The sequence below is a fragment of the Sciurus carolinensis genome, chromosome 5, assembly GCF_902686445.1.
Source record: "Sciurus carolinensis chromosome 5, mSciCar1.2, whole genome shotgun sequence".
NCBI lineage: Eukaryota > Metazoa > Chordata > Mammalia > Rodentia > Sciuridae > Sciurus > Sciurus carolinensis.
Window position 1 is genome coordinate 71,251,777 of NC_062217.1, and position 18,946 is coordinate 71,270,722.

At 32.2% G+C, this 18,946-nt stretch overlaps 1 protein-coding gene across 1 annotated transcript in view; it reads right to left on the bottom strand.

The window, feature by feature from the left end:
• Window positions 1-18,946, bottom strand: part of Mycbp2 (MYC binding protein 2) — a 269,456-nt gene that overhangs the window by 168,683 nt on the left and 81,827 nt on the right. The window contains 3 exon segments of the mRNA XM_047552904.1: window positions 5,123-5,204; window positions 6,163-6,282; window positions 12,630-12,737. Coding sequence (XP_047408860.1) covers window positions 5,123-5,204; window positions 6,163-6,282; window positions 12,630-12,737 — 310 coding nt within the window.

The window sequence follows — 18,946 nt, forward strand, 5'->3', positions numbered from 1 at the left end:
CCCGCAGAAGTTTGTTCTTTTTGAGATAACACAGATTTACGGAAGTTTAAAAGAGTGAGGGAAGATAGAGATCTGATAGACAGAAATCAGAAAAGAGACAGGAAACAAAACCACATTCCTAAGGAAAAGCCAGACAAGTTTCATAGCATGAAGAAGACAAGTTCCTCTTTCACTATAACTTGAGGAAAGGAGTAGGGAAATGATACAGAAGCAAGTCAGTGTGCAGAGTTGGTGGGCTAAAGAATTTCCTAACAAGTTTAATTTGTTGTGATGTGAGTGGACATTCTATGCTTAAAGAAAGAAGGTGGGTGAGCAGAGAACTTCAAGATTAGAGAAAATCTGCTCACTTTGGTGGGAAAGGGAACAAATACCCAGATCAAGGGCTTTTAAACTTGATTGACAGGGCTTCTAGGAAGACCATGAGTGGGCACAAAGAGATCTGGGAACCCCCTAAATTTGTAAGCAAACTTTCATGCGTATTCTTCTAATTTACTGAAGAGAGAGCCCATACATGTCATCAAATTCTCAAAAGATCTTAAATAGTTCAAAACAGCTGAATTACTGTTCACTGTGAAGGGACTGATTAAACCTGAAAACCATGTAATAATATTCACAGGTATGATGATTCACTTCTTTTCAGAAACCTGAAGGTAGGCATGGAAAATATAAACATATTGATTCATGCAAAGTTTTGCCATGTTCTAATAACAGGGCAAGGAAGGTAAAAAATTGAAGATACTGTTAAAAGTGAAGAGATGAAAAAAATCTCTAACTTGGCTAGGAAGTAGAGTGAAAAGAATGAAAGAGTGAAAAAGCAGAGTTGTAGGGAATCAAGTACTGATAAAGGCAAGTAAAGTAGAGCTACATAACAGAAGAAGAAAATGGTCTCAGATTATAAGTGTTTAAACTTAATAAGAATTAAGTTTTAACTGTGCTAAATTCAACTTGGGGTCATGGGAAATATCTCCATGAAGGTAGAAATGAAGTTCACTATATACCTGTATAAAAGTGTCAAGATAAGAATATTGCAAGGGACCATTCATTGTGATGCTGAAGTCACAACTGTTAATAAGACCAGAATAAGAAAATACTGTGAATCAGTGCTAAATTTTCAGTGAAAAGAAGACAGTGACTGACAGGTAGGTCTGTAACAAAAGAATGGCCACACCTCAAAACAGCAGTTTTGTTTTTTATTTTGTTTCTACTTGAGAATGGAGTAATATGCATAGGAACAGCAGTATAAAAGAAGTGGTTCTCAATTGTGAGGTATAGTGAGTTTTGACAAATGAAAAATTATCACTTCAAAGGGTTGTATGTCCTCAAAGAAGCATCTAGTTCAATTTAAATAAGGAAAAGAAAGGAGAATTCCTATAATTGTCTGCAGTTCATAGAGCATTCTCATGTAAAATGGTATTACTGGTTATCAAAGTTAATTCTATGGGTAGATCTGAACAGTTTAAAAGATATGTCCCAAAGTTGTCTGCAGGTCTTTTAGTCCATGACCTTGAACTCTTTCCACAATATTAATGGATTATTAAATTATTATATCATTTAGCAAAGGAAGAACAACAGAACAACAGATAAATGTGTCTATGCTACGCACTTTACATATAGTACATTAATTTTACAACAATGCTATGGGATATGAAAAAGAAAACTTGAGAGAAATCAGTCATATAGTTGGTAATAAGTGGTGGAACAAAGATGCAGACCTTGACAAAATGGTTCCAGACACTATGACTGTAGCATAACAGTGCAAAACAACAGAAGGGAAAAAATGAAACTCAAAGACAATAAAAACATGAAAAACAAGAATAAAAGCAATTCTCAAAATCCAGGTATAAGTTCACTGAAAATGGTAAAACAATGTGGCATTCAGAAATTTAGGCAAACTGATCAAAACTAACTAAGTAAAAAATGGTTAATGGACACTAGTCATGAGTGAATGAATGAAAGTCCTCACAAGTCTTGAAATTCACTTTTGTAAGTAGCAATGGTAATGGTTAACATTTACTGAGCACTCAGTGTTTACCTAGCACACAGTATCATCTATTTTAATTCTTAGATAATCTTTAGAGGGAAATATACTTAATAGAGTATTATATCCATTTAATAAGAGGGGAAAATTGAGGCACAAGAAGGCTAAGTAACTTGACCAAGGTCATATAGCTGCACCAAAAGATGGAATCAGGATCCAGGACCCCGAACTTAGCCATTTTGACAGGGCAACAATTAAAAACACTATCAATAGCATTTTCCTATGTTCATCATCATGTATACAATATTTATCTTATGTTAATCAACACACTGCTGTATACTATCTAATAATTTCCAACTAAGACCAATTGATTGCTAGAAACTGTTCAAAAATATCTTCCAACTATATATTTTAACCAAATATCCATCAGGATTTTGTTTTCTGAGAATTAATGTGTGCTATATGTGCTTTGTTTCTCCTGTGATTACTCCCTTCATTGAAGTTCTGAACCTCTTTCCAAATTAATAATACAGTTTTCAAGTTCTACACTGATGGAGACTAATATACAGAGTAACTAGAGTGGGTGAGACAGAAGCAGTCTTGATGAACTGCTAGTCCATTGGGAACACTGGGTAGGTAGTACTACACTGCACTATCCCACTTAGCTCTGCCCAGGCCTCATATCACCAGCCTTCCAGTTACAAGTCAATCTGGGAAGAAGGAGTGAAACTTTTCATGTTGGAAAAGAACAATTTTGGGCAGTTAAAGCATATCCTACCAGAGTTTAGTCTTCTATAAAAACTCTGATAACTTGTTTCAACATTAAAAGCTATCTTATTTCATTAAAATGATAAATTCAAGCTCTTCAAAATACTAAGCATATTCCTGTGATACTGTCACCTCAGGAAGTCACTATAAATTAAGGAATGGTGCTCGCTGGTATTATCAGGACCAAAAAAGCTATGTTTTTAGGTAACCTCTTCACAGTCATCACAGCTGAACGTGGTGTGGCATGATCTTGACTTATGCTGCTCATTCTTTACAATGCACAGTAAAGTAACATAACCTGAGGGCTATGAGCTGGGCATAGTCATGATTTTTACTATTTCCCTTCCCACCTAGTTGAGACCACAAAATATAGCTGATGATTATTTTTTGTGAAATTACATCAAAGTACAAAGTCTGATTTGTGAAAAAGAGCCCTCTGTGCTGCACACATAACTGAGACTTCATCATGTCTAACTGTAGCATACCTTTTCCAGTTTATATAGCTCACAAAACAATTACCAGTTAAACAAAAACAACAGTAACAGTGAAGATGATGATAAACTCTTCTATGTCATGTCTTCAATGTGAAACAGAACAAAAACTCACTAACTTCTTCACACACAATAATTATGGAATCATTGATCTGTACTACACAAATGGCCTAACTGCATCCCTGTCACAGCAGTGGGTTGAGTTAAAGTTTAAATGAAAGTAAATGTGGGTTTTACTTAATACCTGGAAGAGAACCTTTCTTTCATTATTGTATGTACATGAGAAACCATGGATGTCCCTGTGATTCTGGCAGGAATGGAATAAAATCTGGGTACAAGGAAGAATTAGGTGGAATGGAGAGTCAAACAGTGGCTTCTTATGCAAAATGAATTGCTGAGTCAAAGGTTGTGGGTGTGGCACAGTGGTAGAATGCTTGCCTAGCACAAGAGAGATGAACTGCTGGATCAAAGCTGGTCTGAAGCTGCCCTGTGCCTCTTCAGACTTGAATAAGTCTGATTTCTACAGGCGCAAATCATTTATATCTCCTTTAAGACAAACTGCTGGGGAAAGCAAAGCTGACTGCCAGCACCAGGTGCTGTCTCTTTGGATCTATGAGGTCATTTCTCTCTCCTGGGATGCTACCAGCTGATGACTAAGTATGGTGAAGGTATAAATACAGGTCCATTCCTGCCCAATGCAGGACTCTTTCCAAGGCAACCTCAGCCTGGAGGCACTCCACTGGCCTGGTTGAAATGCGCTCAAGCTGCACTGTAATCTATTCTTCCTACTCAAACTTTGTCTTCCCTCTCCTTTCACATAGGGTCAGAATAGTGAGCACTGTATCTGGAAGATCTCCTTTTCTACATCTGCTCTTGTCTTATTTTATCTTTCATAGTTTCAAACTAATAAATCCTTTGCACATCTAATCCTGTCTTGATATCTCCTTTGGGAAGACCTCAACTCAGAAAGACGAATTTTCTATTTTTTTTTTTTTTTTTTTTTTTACCGAAAGCACTCTGTACTAAGCAGGATACAGAGTTGGCTGTTGTAATAAAGGCCCAAGTAAAGAGACTTAAGATAGCAGTTTACTTCTCACTGAAGTAGCACTTAATTCTAAGGAGCTGAGGTGGCAGTTTATCATATCAGGGAACTAAGTTATTTCCAAATGAATTAGGGAAGAATGGATATTAGGAGATAACCTACTAGAAGTTTCCTCTGATAGCTCTTTGCTATTTGGGATAAGTCAAAATAGTTTACTGTTGAGACCAAAAGGTTTTGAAAATTATTCATAAATATAATGACTTTATGATAATATTAGACAAAATTTCAAAACAGACATCATTAAGGAAAATGACTGAATTCACTGCTGATTCTTCTTTTATGTATGTATGTATGTATGCATGTATGTATGTATTTATTTATTTTCTTTCCCCCTCTTTTTTTTTTCCCCCAGTGCCAGGGACGGAACTCAGGACCTCACACATGCTGTGCTACCATGGAGCTATAGCATTGTCCACACTACTGCTATTTATAAAAATGCAATGAGGATATTCACTGTCTTTTCTATCACATATTCAAAACTTTAAAAAGAGAATAATTGCTAAGAACATGGTTGAATTTTGTGATAAACAGAATCATTTTTATATATAAAGTGCATAAATGTAAATCAACTTTTTCCCTTACACTACAGGATTACCTACTGCACAAAAGCACTCAACCACAAAATCAGGAACCACAATAATTCATGGTCCATATTTTGCAACAGTGGTATGAATATTTAAATTCTGGGAATTTAAGAAGAGAGATGAAAAGAAACACCAAGGAATAAAGACAAGGGGCCGGGGAAAAGAATCCAGCATCTTCAAACAAAAAGTGAGTGAGTACCTGGAATTGACATCTCCATGTCCTAGCTGCCCATGCTGCCCATATCCGAATGTATACACATCTCCATTTTCCATTAAAACCACTGAAACCAAAATATACAACTTTATTTTATCATTATATGTGTTTTATATTTTTATCGTAACTATACAGAAAACTGTAATTTTTATTGTCTAAAATTTATAGTCATTAAAAATAGATAATGGAAGCTGATACAAATTTGCATTTAATGAGAATATAAATTTTACTTTTGCAAAATATTTTTGTAGGTCATTAAAATGCATGCTTTTCATACTACATATTTAAAAATTCTTAGAAATGCCATTTAATAAGATTAATATTTAATAACATTAATGTTTAATAACATCTGTTCAGAACAACTGTAAAATTTGAATAATGGGTAATTCCTCATAAAATACTGCTCTCTAACATCTAGGATAATTATAGGAAGCAGATGGTTGGCATACTACCCAATTATGTACAATATCAATGAAATGGTAGAACTTTAATGATTATCAATACCTAATCAAATAAGAAAATATATTTCATTTCAAAGAATTTTAACATTTTTAATTTTTATAAAGGTTGAATTGTACAACCTAAGCTCTCTAACCCAAATGTCAATAATTTACTAAGAATCTGATTATTTTGTACATTTTAAGATAGTACATTTGATGATGTACTTTTCTTATTAAACATTAAGAAAATATAGGACCATATTTTTAAACTACAGTGTTTTATAAGAGCTAAAATGAACTGAGGGGATTAATTCATCTTGTGGTAATTTCTTGAACTGAATTAGTTCAAGAAATAAAATAAGTCCTTCAAAAGACAGACTAGAAGACAGATCTCTGAACAAGTACAGTACCTGTTCATCATGCTTTAGTTTTTAAAAGGGATTCTGCAACCAATATGAAGGTTTTATAGACTTAAGTGATTCTGCTACACTTTCACACAGTTAACAGTCTACTTTCATCGAAATTAAACAAGTTATTGAGCACAATTGTAAAAATGCAGTTATACCCTAACGTTCCAGCTGCTACCTGAGTGGTGAAATCCACAGCTAACTTGTACTGCTCGGAGCTCACAGTCAAATCGCACAGAGCCTGGAGGATATGTTGTGATTTTGCTTGCATCCTTTTCTCCTCTTTCTCCACTTCCATCTGTAAGTGTTATAATTTGTAATTAAGGCATTATTTATCTTCGAAATAAAATTTAGTATCAGTTTACTATGGAAGAATGATAAAAATGTTAAAAGAGACAAGCAAGAAGAATCTGCAGCTGTTAGAAGTGATAGATCAAGAATCTACCTGCAAAGAAGCAAATTTGAAAAGATTCATTGTATACTTCTGTTTGCAAATATCACTAAATCAATAAAAACAGATAATATCTGGTTATGAATAAAACCTATTAAGCTAGTCAGTTATGTCATGAAAATGGATAATTAAGTTATAGAAATAACATATTAAATGTAAAACTTAAGTTTTATACTGGGAAAATTTAGTTTGCATAAAAAAAACTGCATGCAAAGTCATTTAACAATTATTTTACTTAGTGATATTGTTAGTACTTGTCATCTTTAAAGTGAGTACCAGGTGACTTAGTTTTCCCAAACAGACCTCAAAAAGGCTACATTGTTTAGTACTGCTAAACTCAACTGCACTTTGAAAAATGTACAAAAATCAGAAAGCTTTGTTCAATAACTGTATTTCATGGTCTACTCTCATTCATATCTCCTGTCCCATCTTAGCCCCCAGCCATTCTGCTTTGTGGTCTTTTTCCTGCCCCCAACGTCTACCCTCAACAAAACCTTTCTGTTTTCATTGCTTTCCTCCTCCACTATTCTTTTCACAATTTCCTCTACTTAGCCTGCTTTAGGCCTTTTCTCCACCACTGCACCACTCTGACTTTAAATTTTCTGGCATTCTAACCATAGCATCAAAAACCACACTCCAGAATATAAAAACTTTAGTTTGGAATGTGTAAATACAAGCTACAACTTGCTTTTCCTAATTAAAAAAAAAAAACTATATGTTAATAGTATTAAAATATGACCTTTATGTCATTGAGATTCAAATTCCTTGCACACAAAATAAAAAAAAAATCTGGAAGGAATTTCGAAAGGTCAACTAGTCTAAAACACTCTCCTATGACATAGCAATTCTAAGTGTATATAATATGCAGATACATATGTGAAACTATTGATACACACTTTTACTTTATTACCCATTTTAGAATGCTAAACAGAATAACACCAAATCAATATATTTTCATTTTATCCTCTTTTAACCTTATTTTCAGTAATATTCAGGTAAGACAAATTTGACCTAAATTATGACCTTTCTATAACTAAATGATTATCATTTCAAAAAGCTTTAAACTCTTTATAACACTAGGACAGTAAAACCTCACTAATTCGGAATGACATAATTGGTAGGCCCATGTGACCTGCCAAAAACTATTGATCATAGAACATTTAAGTAAAAATTCAGTTTTGTTACTTTCAAGCAGTACAGATGATAGATCAAACTAAAAGCTACAATAAATGTGTTTACCTATACTATACTTCAAAATAGGCCAACATTACATTAAAATGTACCATAAACATAAAAGTCCTTTAACATACAAGAATTAACTGCTGGACCCAGAGGTTGAAGGCACGTTGAAGGAATCCTTCATTTCTTGAGCCCTTGGTTTGAAAAGCTAGTGATTTTAGACAGGTTTCCCCTTAAAAGTATGACCCTGAAAATTCAGAGGAAGAAATTACTTTGAATTTTTTACTCAAAAAAAGATCACAAATACTGCATCTGAAGTATCATAAATTCTGAATTAGTGAGAGGTTTTACTATAGTAGGATAAAGAATATGCTTCCTCTTCTGCTAAATTATCTAATGTGGGTTTGCCAAATTAAATTAAAGAATAGACAGGCTAATAAAAAAAATAACAACAAAAAAAATCACAACATTTAGTTTCATTCCAAACGAATATACTGTTAGTTCAAAGCTTTCTCAACTGGGAAAGATAGTGGAATGTTTACCACAGGTAACACCTTACACAAAAAGAAATATATACCTTCCAAAGACTATTTAAATTACATATCAGATTTAAAGAAATGTATAGCTTTCTCTGAACTGGTAAAAACATCTAATTATTAAAACCAAATCTGACTTAACAAGAAAAATAAGTTTGTGTTCACATGATTTTGTAGACTTAACTACATTAAACACTTCAAGTATCATTCCACTTTATGTACATGAACTGATATGGTTAGAAGTTTTTACCTTTTTAGCATTTTTCCCCACTCTTAATTTGGAGACAAAAATGGAGACACAAATCCCACAATAGAGGCATAGCATCAGGGAAGGGAAAGGGAGAAGGGGGAAACCTAGCAATTTACTGAATAAAACCATAATGACTAAAAGAGTAATTACTATTATTTAGAGGTTAAAACTCATTAAGAACCATTTTGTTAAAGCTCATCTAAACAATCTGTATCTATATAAAATAATTTCTCAATTATTATAGATGATGAAAATATAAGTTAAAAAAGGGGGATGAGATTCTTGATTAGCAGCAGCAGTAGTGTCAGAATTTAAATATATATTTAAAATGTTACATATATGTATATATATCATATGTTATATCAAATACATATATATATTTGATGTCAAAAATCACATAATACTAATAATTGAGAAATATATAAAAGTTGGACAAAGAAAAAATGTACTTAATAGGTAACCAAAAATTGAGTACGAATTCAAGAATCAACTAGTGAAATTCAGCAAGATTAGTTTTGTTCAAGTTCATTATTCAGAAAGTGTTAATAAGCAGCAAGAAGACTTAATCTCAGGTTTGTAGAAAAAACAATCTATATTACAGTAATGTAACTGGCCATTTCAGTATGAACATTATCTGTATTTTCCTTAATAAATATATTCACAGGTATATATCATGTGATATTAACACTAAGACAGTTATAAAATTTTGGCAAATACATATCTAAAATATTGTGTATATACTATTTAGACATACTTTTGTACACACAAAAAAAATCAGTATCTAAAGCACTTTAAATTTTAATTTTTATGTAAAGTTACATGGGTTGGGGGTAATCTCAGTCATACATACCATAAAAACTACCAGAGAACACACTGAGTATTTAAAATGGTAAAAAGCAGAAGCAGATGCAATTCACTAAGTACTTGCTCTGTGGTAAACACTATAAAAATTTAAATACCAAATTTTTGTGGGTTCTAGAGCCTTAGGAATTAGATTAGAATCCTGGCTCCACCATTTGCTAGTGGCATGACACTGGACAATGGACTGTTTAAGTCTTAGTTTTCCCACCTATAAAACAGCAACAATGGTACACACCTCATAAGGTTCTTATGAGGATTAATTGCAATAAAGTATGAGAAGTAAACAATATTCACTATTGTTGCTTTCTTTAATTAATTCAGCAATCCAATAATATAGGTATTGTTTTACTATATGACAAGTAAGAAAACTAAAACTATAGGGGTTGTGACTAAACTAAGTTGGATCAAGAGGTCAAGTAACCAGTCCAAAGTTAATAAATGGTAGTGCAAATTTGGAGTATAAACATACATGAGGTTCATACATTTTTCCATCACCAAATAGTTGATACCTTAAATCTTTTAAATATAAACTAACTAAAATTTAATGAAATTGGAAAGCAAAGAACTCAATTTAATGAATTAAAGTCAGTATTCATACAGGATTTCCATGTGCAAAGACTAAGTTTAAGCAAATATATGTATGTATAGGTGTATGTTTATGTAAAGTAATTTAATTTTCACAGCAACAGTTATGGATTATCATTACTTTCATAAAGAAACTGAACTTAAAGAAACTAACAAATTTATGACCAGCCATGTAGTTCTTATAAATGACAAATTTAGGATCAAAGCTGAATCCTAGGGGCTGGGGTTGTGGCTCAGTGGTAGAGCATTTGCCTAGCATGGGTGAGACACTGGGTTTGATTCTCAATACCACATAAAAATGAATAAATAAAATAAAGGTAGTGTTTTCATCTACAACTAAAAAAATTTATTTAAAAAGCTGAATACTAATTCCAAGTGCTATAATATTTAATTACACTATACCACCTCCGAACAGAAAATAGGTGTAACATAACCCAGGTGTTTAGCAACATGACTTTCAAATTACACATCAGTCACTTTAAGATAGAATTGAAGATTAATACTGGAATCAGTGAGATGTTCATAATTACACACACTATACTGAAATCTTTCTATGTAAGGTCTTGAATAGCTGAAACAAATGTTACCCAGGTCTCTGTTTGAAATATTGCTTATAATCACATTTTACAGTAACTTATTATGTTACATGCAATTTTACTCATTGATTCAGTTTTCTAGTCTATTTTGCCTCTAGTCAAAATTTGCCATTCCATGACCTTCTGAGTTCTCCAACTGGTCAGAAGCTCTCGAACTTCCAAGTTAGAGATCAACTCCTGTTAACAATAAATTCAAAGTTCTTACCCCACAAAAAAAAAAGTTACAGTCCAGAAAATTTTAATCAGTCTACAATTTGTACCAACAACATAATTAAGACAGTATAAAATTAGTATAGTGAACTTCTCAGTGCATAAACTGGAAGACATGGTTGAAATAAAGAGAGATACAGGAAAAATAATACTAAAGGACAATGAAAATATGTAATGAAAGCAGTGGATGGAGAGATGAATAAATGACAGAACAGTGAATGTAAAGGGTTATGTGTGGATGGGAACCAGTAAATGGTAAATTAATACTCTTTGTAAAACAGGTTATCAAATGATGTTATTATTTACATTCTGTGTTCATTTTAAAAAGTAAAGAGATGAAACAGTCTTATTCTATAAAACTAGAAAATAAAAAAGAAAAACAAGACAAAAACAAAAACCTAGTCCTACACTATAACACTACAAAGCAGGTTCTGCCAAAGAGGTTTCTACAAGTATACAAAAATTAGCCCTGTGGCATACAAAATTAATGTAAGGTTAGCTATTGTTTAATAGTTTCTACAGCTAATAATTACATGACCTTGGAAAAAGTCTTCTTTTAAATTTGTAACATGGGTCTTCACTTAGCATTTAATTAAAATATTTAGAAAAGTTAAAGATTCTTCTCTCTGAGATATTAACATTTTAAAACTATTTCATGAAACGTTAAGTATTTAACCTCAGATAAAGTCTTGGAAAAATTCCACTTTCATGTAACTGATGGGACAACACAAATGAAACAATCATGTTCTAATATTGGCATGAGAGATCAAAGTTCTGGCAATAACTAAAATAAACTCCAAATATTGTTCCTTAGATTTAAGTATTAATGGCATTGTTGAGCGCTCAGTAAATAGAATGATCACAAATCTTACTACAGTTAATTACATAAACACTCGATTTTTATTTCTGCAGACTATATATATCTTAAGTTTTGAGCTCTCTATTTGTGCTTTTACTAAAAATGGAAGTTTTGACTGTTTTGTTTTCTACTTTGTTGAGTGGCAAACAGACTAGGAAAGGCAAATGAAAATAAAGATGGTAATACTAAATTATATGTATTTTTAAAAATTCAACTATAAGGTTTGCAGCAAAGAAAAAATAAGACACAAACATTAAACTATTAATCTGTCTATACAGAATATGTGTTTTTAAAACTTCGTATTTTATTTTTCAGGATTTATCTTAGGTATTAAAGATAACAACTGTAATAAGTTGAACTAACCAGTGAAGAGTCCCTGGTTTACATGCCAGAGGTTCAAGGCACAATTTATACATAAATTTTAAAATTATCTGCATTAAATTCATCCCTGATATTAATTCACCTAATGTTTACTGTTTAAAACAAAAATAAGCATGCCTTCAGAATATTTTTAGTTAACCCAGAACTCTGAGACCTCAAAGAATAATTCAGAAATAAATTCCTACTCCATTTCAGACTTGGATAGATCTAATTAAGGCTCACTCTTTACTTGTATCTATCTACTTAAACTTCAAATATCCAGTATTTGTATATTCATGTATATTTTAAACTTTAATATTAAAACAGTAGAAAAATATAATGGCAGTCTTAACTTACCACTTCATTACATTTAATAATTTTGTTAATTCTAAGTCATAAACAGCACTCAAAAAAAAATAAAAGGAATATAAAATGCTACATCACGGTCATCTGAAAACAGATAATAAAAGATTAAAATTAGAAAGCAATGATACTTTTCCACCTTTTAAAATGAAATTTGAAAAGAAATGAAGATACACTATAAGATGTTTTTATTAAAGTTAACAACAACAACCAAAACCAGAAGCGTAACAGTCACTTTCATGTACCACTTTCAGTATGTTCTTTCTCCTCAGGCTATATAACATGACAGAAGAAAGTAGAAGAATCAGGTATGTGCATTTTCCCAGAGACAAAATTCAAATGAGTGGAAGAAATTGGGAGAGTATCCCACCTAGTTGATAAGGAAGACCAAATACCTTTGTGCTTGTCCCGTTTATGCTTTAGCTGTGCTGGATGGGATCTGAGTCTGGCTAGAGCCTGTTCTCGGTGGTTCATAAAAATAGGACCAGCAAATACAAGGGGGCCTGAGGAGAAACATTTTGTATGTGCATAGAAAAGCTCACAAAATGAAAACACTATAACGAACAAAAATAAGTCAAACTAAAATGCATGAAAATTTATTCTTAACTGATTTGGACATAGTACTTTTCTCCCAATTTCCCCACTCCAACCCCTTCCCCCAGTCATAAACTAGTCACCATTTCACATACAAGTTAATATCTTAAATACAGTTCGTAAAATATAAATCCCCTCTATTCCTATAAAATTACTGGTAGTTACTAATTACTAAGTCTCAGATAATCGAAAAGTTCTATTAAAATAATCTTAAAAATATTTTCAGTATCACATATTAAAATTTAATAAACCATTTATTCATTAAAAACAAATCTTTCCTATTGAAATATCAGAAACCATCTAACTTTTAATTTAATTCTTTAGTTTAACAAGGTATTTGAGATTTAATGTCTGCAACTGTCTTGCTACAAAACCAAGATAAAAACGTTACTGACTTTTCTACATGTTGTGATAGAGATTAAGGAAACCAGATGATCAAAAAGAAAACCAAAACATTTCTATAATCTTGTGTGTGTGTGTGTGTGTGTGTGTGTGTGTGTTTACTTGTGCACAAGGAAGGAAGGATAACCTGAGCTTTACATTGGTGGTGAAAAGGAATATCTAACTCAAATAACATCTTAGGAATATTAACCATGTTTCATTAAATTATTTCTTTCTCAAGTGATACTATGTACCTATATATATGAAACAAACCCACACAGATTATAGTTGCTGCTACTTTTATAATATTTAAGGGAAAAAATCAAAAGTCACATTAATTTTAATAAAATTTAAAATTAACTTCCTATTAACGTTTTGCTTGAAAAGAAAAATTTGAGCTACATCTTTTTTCTTACAGAACTACAGAGTTTTAGCAACTTCAAAAATACCTTCAAATATCAAAACAATCTGACAGTTATTAGTATTTGAAAAAGGAATTATGAAAGTACATAAACACTGAATGTTTTTAATCAAACAAGTTTTCTTCATGACCATTCATCATCATACTTCCATTAAATTTTCTAATGATGCAACAAACTGAAACAGCTATCCTATAACAAATGTGAAAAGCAGTCTAAATTCAAATTACCATTCATTAGACAGGTATAGAAAAGACGGGCACAGAAAACATATTTCAACTGTATTTCTAGACACTGACAAAAACAAAGTAGTACTGACTCTATGAAAAACCAAGAATATGATTAACTGCTATTCTATAGACAGAAACACCAATTTAATGTTAAAATAATTCAATATTGTTTTCCAGTAACAGAGCACCAATTATTTTTAAGCTTAGATTATATAAATTGAGTTCCGTATCTTAAAGAAAACAAAAGTACTTCAAATATGTACTTCAAATATGAACAAAATGTCTTATGTGCTCAACATGAATTATGTTTCAATTGACTTATGGCAGCAGAAAATAAGAAATACTCTGAACAGTATTTCAAACTACACAAAATATTAAATATTAGAGATTTAGGTATTAAAATAAAAACAATAAGTTGTATTTCCCTTTTCTGATTTCTATATTTCTGGGATATTATTTCTCCCCCATAAAAATATACTTATACCTATTCAATAATTAGCTTCTCTTTTGATGTATATATCTAGAAGGTCTATAGGCAATCATGCCCAGAAATTAAGTCTTTAGAATACTTCGTATTCAAAGGACTAAAATTATTTTTCTTACAAACATGGTTCGATAATTCATTTTTTGATCAATCATTTTTTATTATCTTTTACACTATACACATTAGTTAATGTGGCTATAACAACAAAGACTTAGATCTCACAGGAACTCAGCTCACTAATGGAAATAAATAAGAAACAAAGAACCACAACATATTGTGAATAAATGCTATTAAAGAAACCTGTGATTGTACACTGAAGGAAGAAGTGATCAAATTCACTTGGGTGAATCAGAGAGGTTTCAAAGAATGTGAAAAGTTTAATAAGAGAGAAGGAAGAGAGAACTTCCAGTTAACAGAAATAGGCTTTATAAAAGCACGAAGATGTTAAACAATATTGTTTAGTCCTTAAAAACAGATGGAATGAATGCAGAATAGATTATGGAAAATTAGCATGGGGAGGTACAAAAAATCATATAATTAAAATCTTTCGAGGGGCTGGGGAGATAGCTCAGTCAGTAGAGTGCTTGCCTTGTAAGCACAAGGCCCTGGGTTCGATCCCCAGCACTCCAAAAAAAAAAAAAAAAAAAAATCTTTCCATACCATAAAACTTGATGGTAGACGTGTAAGTCATTCCCTAAAACTGCTTTCTATTAGTCAACAAAGACATACTCAGATTCAGGCAGCATGCTATGCCCTAAGAACACTTGGTGAACAAGATACAATATCTGCTTCAAGAAGAAGTATATAGTCTAATTGGGGGAGGGAGGATGTGCACACAATTAAACAAGAAATTATGAGCCAGATTTGACAGAAGGAAGCACACTGGGAGGGCACCTAGCACAACTGAAGGTGGCAAAGTAGGGAGATTAGAGGTACACTACAGAAACTAAGACCTAAGAAAAGGAGTTAATAGTACTACAAAGGTTCCATGATGAAAAAAAGAGGGACAAGAGGGTAAGGGAACAGGAATAAGAGCAGAAAGAGATGAGGCTATGGAGAGAAGAATGCAGAATTCATCCTAAGGACTATGAATAACCTTTTGGTTTCAAACAGAAAAGTACTGCCAACCAGACCTGCACTGCAGGAAAGATCATTCTGGATAAAGGGTGGCTAAAAGCTCAGAAGGAGATAAGTCTGGGCAGTAAGACCAGTTTGAAATGGGCTTTTGCATAAAATGCAGGCAAAAAAAGAGGTGGTCTGAGCTAAGGAAAGAGCAGTGAAATTTTGAAAAATAAATATATTCCAAAACTATTAAAGATTTAAGAAGCCTGTTTAATATAACTTGTTGATTTATTTCTCACTGGGACTACAGTGAATAAAATGGACGTGAAATGATCAGATTTAGATATTTAAAAGCTTCTACCATTCATGTAGACAAAGGGTTATGTGGAGACCACCCCAAAGGCAGGTGAGAAGAAGTGTGCAATAAAGGTAGCACAAAATAAGCCTTTCAGAGAGCAATTGGTGATGCATTTCAAGACCTTAAAAATTTACATCCTTTGAACCAGTAACCCAATAACTGCACTTATATAAATCTATCCTAAGGAAAACTCTCAAATATTTTTTAAAGTATTTCAACTCAAAGGTATTACTATTAACTGTATAAAAAAATTAAAAGCCCAAATAGGAGAAAAATTAATGAAAAACTATGATATATTCACTCAATGGAAAAGTAGTCAGCCATCATTTTATGCAGGATTTTTACACAGAAAATTATTTTGTGCTATTTTAAGTTAACAACGAGAAAACACTGTTAACCAACATTTTGCAAAAATTAAAAAGAAAAATAAGATACTCCAAAATAAAATACCATTCTTTGGTCTTAAGAATATAAATTTTTATAATATTTAAAAACAATGTAAAATGTCTATTAAATTAAAAATAACCTGACTGCCTATTAATAAAGGTTGCATAAACTGTGGTCTAATCACACTATGAATTGTTATGCAGCTACTAAGCAGAATGTGGTAGATCCAATTTACTGACCTAGTGTGCATTCGTGTTACACTGTAAAATGAGAAAAGCATGTTGAAAATGTATATATCACACTATGCCACTATTGTAAATAAACAAGCCTAAACTTTTACATACATGCGGATATCTGCATATGACTACATCTTAATGAAGTAAGATATGAAAGTATACCTATTATACTATTAACCTCATTAACATGGAAAGGTCATCTCCCCCAAAGAAAAACCCTAACAAAATATATAAATGCACATTTCATATCAATAAAACATATAAAACAAGTTAAGTTAGTGATATAACCAGAAATACATAAAACTTCCTTAGAAGATGACAATGAAATAAATAAAGGCAGAGATTTAATTAAAGAATAGGTTCGTGGAAAGTCTTAATCTAAATTCCTGTATTTATGTACCACACCTGCAAAAAAGCACATAAAAAAAGTATGATATAATACTGAGGGGGAAAAAAGACACCAATATGTATCACAGTGTGCAATTATATAAAAATAACTAAACAAAAAGTACAGGTAAAAATTGTAAGAAATTACACATATTTTATCTTTCCATGAATAATTAAACGGATTTTTACTCATATTTTCTAAATGTTTCCCACAATAATTTCAAGAGTTTTGTGCCATATTGGAATATCAGTTCATACTGTATTTGATGCATCAAATCAAGAAAACTTAATGGTTATTAGAGGCTTAAAAAATGACTAGCAAGGTCAACCTGACAATCACTTTGGGATTAGACTATAATAAATTCATTAATTTACAATAAAAACAAATTTTCGTATCAAAATGGAATCTGTTTTGTTCTAGAGAAGTTGTGAACATTTCTTAGTAACAATCCATTTTGTGATTTGTAACACAATGTTGTTCAGAAAAGCAATTATGTCAAGGTCAAAGCTGGAAAATAAGCTCAAAAGAAAGTAAGTCTACTAACTAGCTCACCACCATCATCATCATCAAACATTTTCTTAGGGCTTAGTACAGTTAGGCATTTTCATACATATCACTAATCCTCATTAACACTGTTATCCCCGTTTTAAAGCTCAGGAAACTGAGGCTGGTAAAAGTTAAGTAGTCAGGATTTGAACTGAAGTCTAACTTCAAAACCGATGCTCTTAGCCACCAAGTTCTATAGCTAGGCTAGCTGTTACTTATCCAACTGAAACTCTACTGAGAATAAGAGGGCACTATTAAGAAATCTGCCTGGACAATAGGAATAAAATGGGACTGACCCAACAAGTCAGAACACAGGTTCATCCTACATCTCATTTTGATTTGACACTAATAGGGTAAAGTTTAGTTTTCATTACAATAGAGTGCTGAAAAGAAAGATAAAGGGAAGATCATTTATATAATCATTCATTAGTTCTGATAGCTTAGAGAGTTCTACTTAAGAATTCCTAGGGGGCTGAGGTGTGGCTCAGTGGTACAGCACTTGCCTAGCACGTGTGCAGCACTGGGTTCAATCCTCAGCACCACATAAAAAAGAAAATAAAGATATTGTGTCCATCTACAACTAAAAAAAAATTTTTTTAAAAAGAATTCCTAGGAAAAAGCACTTCGCTTACAGAGTTACCAGGGAATTAATTATCAATCAACTTCATGTAATCTAAAAAACTGAAAATTATCACAAACACTAAAGAACTAAAATTTGTAAATGAATACTAGTGATACCTAAAAAGATTTAAGAAAAATGACATCTGGAAGATTTATAGTGCCAAAAACTTAAAGACAAAGTTCTAAATGTATCAAAGAGCAATAATAACATTGTCATTTGGGGTTTCAATAATGCAAGTCATTATAAGAGACCTTGTCATAAATAGTAGTTAAATTACATCAATAGACCTGAGACAGACTGAGCAAGGCCTTCGCAGAAGAGCCAGGGGTCATAAAATGCTGATCAACTTTGAAACAGCACACAGACTTGAAAAACACAACACGACAGATAAGTCAACTAAAAATGATTTAATGTAATCAAATTCTGAAGCTCAGGTAGAAGCCAATTTACTGATAAACACAGTTACTAATATATTACTAAACTGTTATCTCAGAAACCAAGAAAACAAAAAACAATTGTGTAGCAGCTAAAACCTTAAAAATTTGACGTTACTGTTCTTCATAATGACAGACTAAGACTAACGACCTTCTATAGCACATGTCAGAGAAAAGCCTAGAACACTGTGCATGTGTCTCAAATCTATTTCCAGGACCACAGATTTAGACTCTGATTCACTAGGTCCAAGGATTTTGATACAAAAGGTCAGTGGGACAAAATGAGAACAACACTGACCCTGAGCCCTGGTTCTCACACTGTGGCACCATCAGAGTCACCTGGAAGGCTTTCTAAAGCACAATTTGCTGGGCCCTACTTTCCAAGTTTTAGATTCAGTAGGTCTAGGGTGGAACTTCAGAAATGACATTTCTAACAAATGATCACGTGTTGCTGGTTCCTTTTAGACCACTTTGAGAACTACTGCCCTAAATTAATGAAAATAGTACTTAAAAGGGATTTGTGCATTCAACTAAAATAAAAATATTTTTAAAAAAAGGAAAAGTGTAAATG